The 12,430-nt window shown below is 41.8% G+C and overlaps 1 protein-coding gene across 4 annotated transcripts in view; it reads left to right on the forward strand.

Annotated features, from left to right (window-relative positions):
- ANO6 (anoctamin 6) overlaps positions 1-12,430 on the forward strand; it is a 213,592-nt gene that overhangs the window by 161,291 nt on the left and 39,871 nt on the right. For all 4 annotated transcript variants that reach the window (XM_008002952.3, XM_008002954.3, XM_073020644.1 and 1 more), the window contains 2 exons: positions 7,520-7,662; positions 9,782-9,859. In XM_008002952.3, the coding sequence (XP_008001143.1) occupies positions 7,520-7,662; positions 9,782-9,859 (221 nt within the window). The remainder of the gene's footprint in view (positions 1-7,519; positions 7,663-9,781; positions 9,860-12,430) is intronic.

The following is a 12,430-nucleotide window of genomic DNA, read 5'->3' on the forward strand; positions in this document are numbered from 1 at the left end:
AAAAATTAGATCTGGAACCCTAGCTGCAAGAGAGTTTCTAGCCTTTGAATTAGGAAGTTGGAATAAACGACTGGGTGTGGTGGCTCAGGCCTGCAATCTCAGCACTTTGGGAGGCTGAGGCAGGTGGATCACTGAGGTCAGGAGTTTGAGACCAGCCTGGCCAACATGGTGAAACCCCGCCTCTACTAAAAATACAAAAATTAGACAGGTGTGATGGTGCACACCTGTAATCCCAGCTGGAGGCTGAGGCACGAGAATTTCTTGAATCCGGGAGACAGAGGTTACAGTGAGCCAAGATCACTACTGCACTCCAGCCTGGGCGTCAGAGTGAGACTCCATCTAAAAGAAAAAAAGTTGCAATAAAGGCTGAGCGAGTTAATCTAACTCCTGTGCCTCTGTGGGTTATGAGGCCTAAATAGTTTCGAGGCCTGTTAAAACATCCTAGACCTTCAGCAGGAAACCCTTAGAGCAACCAGAACATTCCCATCTACCAGAATGTGTCTTGTCCTTAGACAATGCAGGATATAACATCACTAACACTTTACTGCTCTGAAATCTTTTTGGGTATATGGACATCTTCTTCATCTGATGCATATTTTGTTTAGATATAATAATATCCTGATTAAGAGGAAGAGCTGTTATTGAACTCCAAGTTCCAGACAACCTTTCTCTTTTCTCATTATATATTGATGTAAGAGTTTTAACTGTGTCTAATCAGCACCTCTGGTTTGCCAGAGAACAGAAGTGCAGTGCTCCCTGCTGGAGTTCTGTCAGATGTCTTATTGCAGGGGGAGAGAGCAAAAGATACAGAACAGAAATTTCTGTCTGTGGTCATGCACGGTCACCCCAGGACCTGGTGCCCTCAATCTGGGACACACAGCATTGTGAGTCAGCACTGATGTGGCCCAGGAGTACTACAAAACACTGGGTGACTATTAGGTTAGCAGTGCCTTCCATAGACCCTGCAGAATCTGAGGCTGAGTGAAATAAGGAACTAAAACACTCTCCCATTGCTGCAACTCCCAGGGGTTTTCCTTCAAGGCTGAGGATTTGCTAACAGCTCATTATTTCTCACCAGGCTATGTCTTGCTTGCATTGCAATCCTATCACTTCCCAGGCAGAACTGCTTCCTGTAGTTCAGAATTTGGTAAACAGAAGCATATGTTCAAGTTCAGGGAGGAGAGAAGAGGGCATCCACTGTTCTTCCCTTATAGCACTGACTAGAATTGCTTATGTTGCTCTTTGCGAGAAAAGTTAAGAATGTGTTCATGAATTATCTCCTAGTTGATATTGGATAGATATGAGATAGATGCTAGATAGGTACTGAGTAAATGAGTGGCTATCACACTCCAGTTTTAAAGATGAATAAGATGACACTCAGGGAGTGAGTTATCTAAAGATGACACTCAGGGGCCAATTATCTAAAGCCCCATAGACAAAAAGTGACAAGCATAGAATAAGAGTTCTGCCAATAATTTGGCTATTAGTCTTTAGATTGAGACAAAATACAGGTATATTAATGAAGTTGCAGCAAGCTTTTAGAAAGATGCAGAAATTTGTTTTTTACTGATATAATTGCATTATTTTGTTTGATGCTGTGAAAAAAAAATAAGAATGGGTTAGAAACTGTCAGTTTAGTCTCATTGGTTCTACCTCATGTGACACAGGTGCAGACCCTTCTTCTAGCGCAGAAATAAGAAACCACCAGTCTTCCAGCCTAATTTTAACAGGCTTATAAGTACCAGTTTTTCATTTATGCCTGTAAGTGTCAAAGTGCAACAAGATTTTAATGTGCTTAGTCACAGCATCCTTAAAAAATGGTTCTGCTGGAAGAGTATGTTTGCAGTCTGTAAGGTAGAAGAGTACACATGATAATTCCTTCAGCTGTTGACCCTGCACCCCTCCCCACAGTCAGGGTGCTCAAGCTTGATCTCACCAGTAAACTCTCAATGCTTCATGGTATATTCTCCATCTGGGGTTATCCTGGCCTGTTGCTGGGTACAGGAATACCTCAGAGATACTGTGGGTTAGGTTCCAGACCACCACAAGAAGGTGAATATCACAGTAAAGGGAGCCACCAAATTTTTTGTTTCTCAGTGCATATCAAAGTTATGGTTATACCATACTGTAGTCTAGTGAGTGTGCATAGCATTGTCAAAAAATGTACATACTTTAAAAATACTTTATTACTAAAATGCTGACAATCATCTGAGCCTTTAGAGAATGTTCATCTTTTTGCTGGGGGAGCGTCTTGCCTCGGTGTTGATGGCTGCTCCCTGATTAGCAGGGTGGTTGCTGAAGGTTTAGGTGGCTATGCCAATTTCTTAAAATAAGACAACAATAAAGTTTGCCACATTAGTGCACTCTTTTTTCACAAAAGAGTTATCTAGCATGTGATGCTATATGGTAGTATTTTACCCATAGTAGAACTTCTTTGAAAATTGGAGTCAATCCTCTCAAACCCTGCTGCAGCTTTATCAACTAAGTTTGTATAATTTTCTAAATCCTTTGTTGTCATTTCAGTAACGATAACATCTTCCCAGGAGTAGATTCCATCTCAGGAAACCACTTTCTTTGCAGATCCATAAAAAGCAACTTCTCATTCCTTCAAGTCTGATCATGAGACTATAGCAGTTCAGTCACATCTTCAGACTCCATTTCTAGTTCCTCTTGCTCTTTCTACCACATCTGCAATGACTTCCTCCACTGAAGTTTTGAACTTCTCAAAATCATCCATGAGGGTTAGAATCAACTTCTCCTAAACTCCTGTTAATGTTGACATCTTGACCTCCTCCCATGAATTATGAATGCTCTTAAATGGCATCTAGAATGGTGAATCTTTTCCAGAAGATTTCTGTTTATTTTGCCAATGTCTAGCCAAATAATTACTATCTATGGCAACTGTAGCCTTACTAAATGTATTTCTTAAATAATAAAATATGAAAGTTGAAATGACTCCTTGATCTATGGGCTGCAGAATGAATGCTGTGTTCATAGCCATGAAAGCAATATTAATCTCTGTACATCTCCATCAGAGTTCTTGGGTGAGTGGATACATTGCCAATGAGCAGTAATTTTTTTAAAAGTAATTTTTTGTGAACAATGGGCTTGAAATAATTCAGCACACCATGTTATAAACAGATGTGCTGTCATCTAGGCTCTATTGTTCCATTTAGAGTACAGGCAGAGTAGATTTCACATAATTCTTAGAGGCCCTAGGGTTTTTGGAATGATCTATGAGCATTGGCTTCAACATGAAGTCACCAGCTGCGTTAGCCCCTAACGAGAGAGTGAGCCTGTCGTTGGAAGTTCTGAAGCCAGGCATTGACTTCTCTAGCTGTGAAAGTCCCAGATGACATCTTCTTCAGTGGGAGGCTATTTCATCTACCTTGAAAGTCTGTTGTGTAGCCACCTTCATCAAGGATCTTAGCTAGATCTTCTGGATAACTTGTTCTGCTTGCATGTTAGCACTTGCTACTTCACCTTGCACTTCTATGCTATGGAGATGATTTCTTTCCTTAAACCTCATGAGCCAGCCTCTGCTAGCTTCAAACTTTTCTTCTGCAGCTTCCTCACCTCTCTCAGCCTTCACAGAATGGAAGAGAGTTCCGACCTTGCTCTGAATTAGGCTGTGGTTGAAGGGAATATTGTGGCTGGTTTGGTCTTCTATCCAGATCATTAAAACTCTCTCCTTATCAGCAATAAGGTAGTTTCACTTTTTTATCATTTGTGTGTTCACTGGAGTAGCACTTTTCATATCCCTCAAGAACTTTTCCTTTGCACTCACAGCTTGGCAAACTGACACAAGAGGCCTAGCTTTCGATACGCCTTCCTCACTAAACTTAATAATTTCTAGTTTTCACTTAAAGTGAGAGATGTGTGAGTCTTGTTTCACTTGAACACCTTGAAGGCATTGTAGGGTTATTAATTGACCTAATTTCACTATGGCATCAGATGGAACTATTGTTGGGTTAGCAGTTAGATGCAACTATTGTTGCATCTCAAGGAATAGAGAGGCAGAGAGATGGGGGAGCAGCCAATCAGTGGAATAGTCAGAACACACACATTTGTTAATTTTGCTATCTTATATAGGTGCACTTCATGTTGCCCCAAAACAATTACAATAGTAACATCAAAGATCACTTATCACAGACCACTATAAAAGATACAGTGATAATGAAAAATTTGAAATGTGAGAATTACTAAAATGTGACACAAAGTGGGTACATGTTGTTGGAAAAATGGCATTGATACAGGCTCAACGTGGGGTTGCCACAAACCATCAATTCATAAGAAGATAAAAACACTATCCGTAAAGCATGATAAATCAAGGTACATCTGTGCAGGAGGTACTGAAGGCCCAAGTAGACTAGCGTAGCAGGAAATAAGGAGTGTGGATGGTTATGTGTAGAGGTGAGCAGTTGGAGTCAGCTGGGACCTCTGTGTGGATGATTCCCCAGGTCGGGGGGTCCTCCAGTTTCTGGCTGGTTTCCTTCAGTTTGTCCATTCAGTGCATTCATTCATTACGTGCCTACTATGTCCCAGTGCTTCTGCTATGAAGAAAACCAAATCCCTGCACATGTGAAGGTGACATTTCAGTGGGTATGATAGACAGTAGACCTTGAAGCAGATACAGGTCGGGATGCATGAGTGCTATGTATTAATATTTTGAAGGGCAGAAGAAGGGTTGACATAGGGAATAAAGTGTGCTCTTTCTGAGAGAATGCACGTGACCACTGGAATGATTTCATAGTTACAGAGAGGGAGACAGTGGAGGGAGCTTCAGGGGTGGGGGCATATTCAATACTGGTGGTAGGATTCTTGGTAGATTAAAAAGTAGGATCCTCTGTTGATTGAGGTATATGGGAGTTTTATCAAGGAGATGCAGAACCTTGGGGGGCTTTAGTAAGTGGGTGGTGTATGTTATACTGCTTCATATGCAGCCTAAGGAGGGTTGGTTCATGGGTGGCTCATTCCTCCCAACAGGGTCTCTTTGGGGAGAATCTGCCACCTGAGACCAGCATGGCTCAGCTGGGCAGCAAGACCACCCAGTCACAGCTCAGTCCACAAAAGAACATGGTGCCCTCTAGATTTCCATCCCATTGACAAAGAAGCCAATACTCACTTCATTTCCCCTTGGGCAGGTACAGAAGCACAAATGTCTGGGTTGTTTCTCAGTAGCCATCACCCTCTGTATAAAACAGTCAACAGTTTGATCCTGATTCCAACATCCAGGTTATTTCTACTCTAACTTACTGGAAAAGTAGTAGTCAAAACAAACACTGCTAGGAAGTAAGTGCTTTTAAACATGTTCAGTTGTCTTTGCCATTGGGGGGTGTTGGATTCTTGCTCCTTACAGGTGCATCCCAAGACTGCCTCCTGCATTTCCGGCTGCCCGCTGCAGGGTCTGCAGGAGTTCATTCTGGCTCTCTTCACTCTCTACTTCAGTGAGTCTCCACCCTGACTGCGTATTAAACCTTAAAAACAAAACAAACAAAAAGCAAAGCAACTGTGTTCAGGCCCCATTCCAGACCAAAAGTCATAATTTACAGGGTGGCACCTGAGCTCGGTATTCTGTAAAAGCTCCCTGGTCCTTCTTACATGCAGCCAGGGTGTGATTACCCTGCACCTCATTTAATAATCTCCTTCTCTCATGGCCCCAGTTGCCGCTTAAAACAGTGAAAGTCCAGCTCAACCCAGATCTTCCTCCTACGTTGTAGACTTTTACCTGTCTACTGGACATTTCTTCTTGAGTAGTCCACACGCATTGCATCTGATCATAACCAAACCACACACTTGACCTTCTTAACACACTTCCTATTTCCAAGGAATGCCACTAGAATTTAGGATATTGCCTGAGCCAGAAACCTGGATAGCATCCTTCTGTCATACCAGCATTCATCTGTCTACCTGCTCAACATCCCTCAGGGATCCTGCCACATCAGGTACCTGCCAGTAGGTCTCCCTGCCCCTAGTCTCACTCTAGACTACCTTCAAAGGCTCCTCCACCTGTACGTTAAACTCTCTAAACTCCTTTCAAAGCACAGCAAACCCTTTGTGATGTGCCCCTGCAGAGCTCTTACCTGGCTGCCCCACCTCCATCACACATTTCGCTTACTACCAGATTATTTGCAGTTTTGGGAAAGTACCTGGCTCTCTGGCCACCTTGCCTTTGCATGTGCAGCTCGCAGGTGGCCTTAGTGTTCCACCCACCACCGCTTTCACCTAATCAGCTCTGAGGCATCTCAGGACTCATCACAGTGGTCCCCTCCTCTGGGATGGCTTTCCCGGAAACACCTAGTTAAATATTCTGGCTCTATGTGCCCAGAGCAACCTGTGCTTACCTTTATCACGTCCCTCTTAATAAGCAACTATACCTATCACTTCAAGGACAGTATAATTCCCAAACGCCTAGGAGCTCCTTGAAGCAGGGACTGTGTCTTGTTTTCTCTATTCCCAGCTGATAGTAGACACTCAACGAATGTTTGTAAATAGAAGAGTGGTAATTACAGAATTTCTTTATAGGAAAGACTTAGGGTTAGCAGTCTGATTAAAAGAAGGGCATAGGGTATTTACCCTGAAACTACATTTTTCAATTAACATTTAATGTTTTATTTAGTATTTAAAGTTAAAAATTCTGATTCCTAAAAAAATTATTTTAGTCATACTTTACATAAGATTGAGAAAAACATCAGTTTTCCGTATGAGTGAATATTAATGTATTTGGTACATCCCATATAAATCCTCTTATCCTTTAGGCCCTTAGGAAGGAAAGGAGAGTACAAGAAGGAGGGTGTGGGGAAAAGCAGATTAAGGATGGACCGTGAGCTCCTTTGGAACTGTGACCATTTTTTGTGTTTTAGTTGGCAATAAGGTGCGGGAACATATGCTTCAGTGTCAGACCTACTCACATGTCTTCTGACCATCACATTGCCTTTCCCAGAATCTATAGTCTATTTCCTAATGTTGTAAATTACCAACATTTTCTTTAAAATCATGTTTTTCCCTTTTAAATAGTAGTATCTCCTATAATTTAGATTTGATTTGCCATATTCAGAAGTATTATGGATCATATGGTTTGGCTCTGCGTCCCCACCCAAATCTCATGTCAAATTGTAATCCCCACGTGTCACGGGAGGGGCCTGGTAGGAGGTGATTGGATCATGGGGGTGGATTTCCCGCATCCTGTTCTTATGATAGTGAGTGAGTTCTCATGATATCTGATGGTTTAAAGCTGTGGCACTTTCCGCCTTGCTCTCTCTCTCCTATTGCCATGTAAGATGTGTTTTGCTTCCCCTTTGCCTTACACCATGATTGTAAGTTTCCTGAGGCCTCCCCAGCCATGCAGAACTGTAAGTCAATTAAACTGCTTTCCTTTATATATTACCCAGTCCAGGTAGTTCTTTATAGCAGTGTGAAAACAGGCCAGTACAATAGATAATTAATGTTATTCAGTACAGATTTCTGAAACATCAATCATCATCGAAAATCCACACAAGCTGTTCTGTCTCTCTGTTAGTTACCTTGTTTTTGGAGTTTTGGAAGCGACGCCAGGCAGAACTGGAGTATGAATGGGATACTGTTGAGTTACAGCAGGAAGAACAAGCCCGACCAGAATATGAAGCACGATGTACTCACGTAGTGATAAATGAGATTACTCAGGTAAGGAGGGTCATATTTAGGTGCAGTTTAATCTACTTACTGCTATGGTTCTCCTCCTTGGCCGCACATTAGAATCACTTGGGGGAGCTTAAAAAATATTGATGCCTGAGTTCCATCACTACATACTCTGGTACTTGGTAACCTGGGGGTATTCTGAGCACAGGGATTTTTTTAAAGCTCCTTTGGTGATTCTGATGTGCAGCCAAGGTGAAGAAGCACTGCTTAGAACAGTAGCCACCGGAGATAAATGGGGCCCCTTCTTTCATAAAAACAGTAAAAATACAAAAAAATAATTTTTACTGTGACATAGATATATAAGGAAAGAGGCATTGGTTTTTATAGTTGATTCTCAATTTTTCACATGTACTTTCATTATTCCAGCCCCTTATTCATCCTAGACCAGCTGCCCCTTTATCTTGCAGTGAGCCTCAGTCACTGCTCCACCTTCTGGTTGGGATGTGCAGAAAGTACTGTAGCCTTTATCCTTAAGTTGGAGAAAGGATGGAGGAAGAAGGAAAGTATTTTGTGAGGTCCAACTCTGTTCAGGTACTGTGCTAGGTATTTTATGTCATTGGAAAGGTAGATTTGCTGCTGCTACCACTGCTCCAAAAATAAAAAACTGTATTCTGTCCGTGTAAATATTCCGAAGTCCCTGAAAGATGATTTTTAAGTCATCTGCATTCTTGCTCTTTTCCATCAACACAGAAAACTTTGAGCTGATTGTACTTGCAGTCATCAGCATAAGAACAGTAGGTTCTGAATACGAATAGCTCTTGGAAAGAAAATACTTTTACCAAGAATGTCTGAAAATGTTCCCAACTATAGGTTTTATAAATTGAATCACAGATTTACAAAATGTTGGCACTAAAAGGAACCAGAGGGAACAGTTCAATCTCTTCCTTTTACAAATGGAAAAAAAACGAGGTTCAGTTACCAGTAGAAAGTGACATTTGTCTTTCACAGTGTAACAAGCTCCAAAGAATCCCCATTATGAATAGTTCCTGCTGTTTACTAGAGAGGACAGGGTCAAAGCATATGTTGTTGAAAGATTGTATATTCAGAAATGAAAGCCAAAACTTAAACAAAATTAGATGTTTATGAAGTCATTTGAGCACTAAAAAAATCTTATAATACCAGCAACATGGGAAAAATACTGAAGAAAAGATAATTTGGTCATTTAAACCTGCCAATTTTATAGTTAAAATTGCCATCTTATAAGTTAAATTTCCCTTGAAATGTTGCTTGCTAAAACATTGCAAGTGAAGGTCCCTTTTTCTTTATGGTTGTTCCTCATTTCACTTTTGTTGCCCACATACCCTCCCTTTGTTTAGAGAGGCCTGTAGGGTGATAGTGAAGTCTCTGATGCCAGAGTTCATGTCTGAACATAGCAACTTACTAGTTGGGTGATGTTGGACAAATTAGTTAACTTCTCTGTGCCTCAGTGACCTCATCTATAGAATGGGAATAATACAGTTGTTTCCTCATGATTGCAGCTAAGGATTGAGTTAATGTATGGAAGCTACTTAGAATACTGCGTGGCACAGAGTTAAATACTCTGTAAGTATTTGCAGCTATTATTAGGCTGCTCTTACAATACAGGTAAATCATGTAGAGGGTTGATTTCTACTCTTAAGAACTTAAATATATTTTTATGAACTATAAAATGGAAATCCTCTAAAAATTTATCATTCAAAATTAATATATAAAGCCCAACCAAGAAACACATAGTGGATACCTAGTATTACAGACATCTAGTAAATTTTTTGTCCTGCCTGGGCTCTGCGCTATCATCAGCGATTTCTAAAACCTAAAACAAGCCCAGAATTTAGCTTTGCAGTGTGGCACCATCAGACACCCAGATTCCTGAGCTCGGGTCATGGCCAATAAACAGTTTATTCATGCTTGCATGTTCCAAAAACTTATTAAAATGAACACTGCACGTGTTTTGTGATGTATGACTTTGAAATTATTAACAAAAAAGTGCAATTATGAGTAAGGAGACTATGCTTGCAAACTAATTTTTTAAAATTAAGTCTAAGATTTATTGGCCAGTCAGGAGAAAAATAATTTTATTACCGTAATCCCTTGATTGACTAAACTTTTTTGTTTTTGTAATTAGGAAGAAGAACGTATTCCCTTTACTGCCTGGGGAAAATGTATACGGATAACCCTCTGTGCAAGTGCTGTCTTTTTCTGGGTAATTCTATCACAAAAATGTTTTGAATGATTAAAAATATTTTCATTATGTAACAGATTTTTTAATATCTAATTTTAAATGTTGAGGAAACTAAGTGCTGAACCTAGAAACTGTATGGTCTCAGAGAGAGAGACAGATAGACAGATGTTTCCAGAGAACTATTTTAGCCGCCACATGAGCACCTCCCAAGGTTCAAGATACCTTATCTGTTCACAGTGGTTCTTCTAGTTCTTTTCACCTCATCTGTTTAAATCAGTGATTCCGGATTTTCCAGTTTCTGGTGAAGACCAAATGGAAAGCATTAAGAATTCTAAAATTTTCCAACAGCAACAATCAAAATGTTGGCTGGGGGCGGTGGCTCACGCCTCTAATCCCAGCACTTTGGGAGGCTGAGGCGGGCAGATCACCTGAGGTCAGGAGTCAAAACCAGCCTGGCCAACATGATGAAACTTTGTCACTACTATAAATACAAAACTTAGCCAGGTGTGGTGGCACACACCTGTAGTCCCAGCTACTCGGGAGGCTGAGGCACGAGAATCACTTGAACCCAGAAGACGGAGGTTGCAATGAGCAAAAATCATGCCACTGCACTCGACTGGGTGACAGAGCAAGACTCCATCGCAAAAAAAATAAATAAAATGTCTAGGAATACCCTTAACAAAAAGATAATAGGAACTATCAAAGAAAACATAAAAACTATTGAAAGTTGTAAAGAATCTGAATGAATGATTAAATGAATGATTCTAGATAGAAACACATTTTTGGTAAAATATCAGTACTTATTAAGTTAGTTTTGGGCTTATTGATGGAATCATATTAGTGAAGTAATAATTTAGTGTGAGTTTTAATTGGCTCAAGAACAGCCAGATTCAAGAATAGCACATGAAGCCTAGAAATAGCCCTTGATAGCAATAAAAATGTAATATGTCAGAAAAGAGGCATTATAAATCCATCAGACTACTGGAGATTATGCAATAAATGGTAATGGAATACTTGTTAGCAATTTGGGGGGACAGTAAACATTAAAGTCTTACTTTAAAACATATACTATAATAAATTTCAAAAACATTAAAAAAAAATTGAAGGCCAGGAGCGGTGGCTCATGCTTGTAATCCCAGCACTTTGGGAGGCCAAGGCGGCAGATCACCTGAGGTCAGGAGTTTGAGATCAGCCTGGCCAACATGGCAAAACCTCATCTTTACTAAAAATACAAAAATTAGCCAGGCGTGCACCTATAATCTCAGCTTCTTGGGAGACTGAAGCCAGGCAAATTGCTTGAGTCCAGGAGGTGGAGGTTGCAGGGAGCCGAGATTGCACCACTGTGCTCCAGCCTGAGTGACAGAGCAAGACTCCTTCTCAAAAAAAAAGTTAAAAAGGGAGTTGCCAAGATGGCTGAATAGGAAGGGCTCGGGTCTGCAGCTCTAGCATGATCGACGCAGAAGATCGGTGATTTCTGCATTTCCAACTGAGGTACCTTGTTCATCTCATTGGAATTGGTTGGACAGTGGGTGCAGCCCACGGAGGGGGAGCTGAAGCAGGGCGGGGCGTCACCTTACCTGGGAAGTGCAAGGGGTCAGGGGATTTCCCTTTCCTAGCCAAGGGAAGCTGTGACAGATTACCTGGACGAACGGGACACCCCCCACCCAAATACTGCACTTTTCCCAAGGTCTTAGCAACCCGCAGACAAAGTGATTCTCTCCCCTGCCTGGCTTGGTGGGTCCCACGCCCACGGAACCTTGCCTCCTGCTAGCATAGCAGTCAGATCTATCTGCAAGGTGGCAGCCTGGCTGGAGGAGGGGCATCCGCCATTGCTGAGGCTTTAGTAGGTAAACAAAGTGGCCAGGAAGCTCGAACTGGGCGGAGCCAACTGCAGCTCAACAAGACCTAATGCCTCTAGGCTCCACCTCTGTGGACAGGGCATAGCTGAATAAAAGGCAGCAGACAACTTCTGCAGACTTAAACATCCCTGTCTGACAGCTCTGAAGAGAGCAGTGGTTCTCCCAGCACGGTGTTTGAGCTCTGAGAATGGACAGACTGCCTCCTCAAGTGGGTCCCTGACCCCCGTGGAGCCTAACTGGGAGACAGCTACCAGTTGGGGCGACAAACACCTCACATAGGCGGCTGCCCCTCTGGGACGAAGCTTCCAGAGGAAGGATCAGGCAGCAGTATTTGCTGTTCTGCAGCCTCTGCTGGTGATACCCAGGCAAACGGGGTCTGGAGTGGAACTCCAGCAAACTCCAACAGACCTGCAGCTGAGGGACCTGACTGTTAGAAGGAAAACTAACAAACAGAAAGGAACAGCATCAACAAAAAGGTCATCTACACCAAAACCCCAGCTGTAAGTCACCAACATCAAAGACCAAAGGTAGATAAAACCACAAAGATGGGGAGAAACCAGAGCAGAAAAGCTGAAAATTCTAAAAACCAGAGCGCCTCTTCTCCTCCAAAGGATTGCAGCGCCTCACCAGCAACAGAACAAAGTTGGAAGGAGAATGACTTTGACGAGTTGACAGAAGTAGGCTTCAGAAGGTCGGTAATAACAAACTTCTGTGAGCTAAAAGATAATGTTCT

The sequence above is a fragment of the Chlorocebus sabaeus genome, chromosome 11, assembly GCF_047675955.1.
Source record: "Chlorocebus sabaeus isolate Y175 chromosome 11, mChlSab1.0.hap1, whole genome shotgun sequence".
NCBI classification, from domain to species: domain Eukaryota; kingdom Metazoa; phylum Chordata; class Mammalia; order Primates; family Cercopithecidae; genus Chlorocebus; species Chlorocebus sabaeus.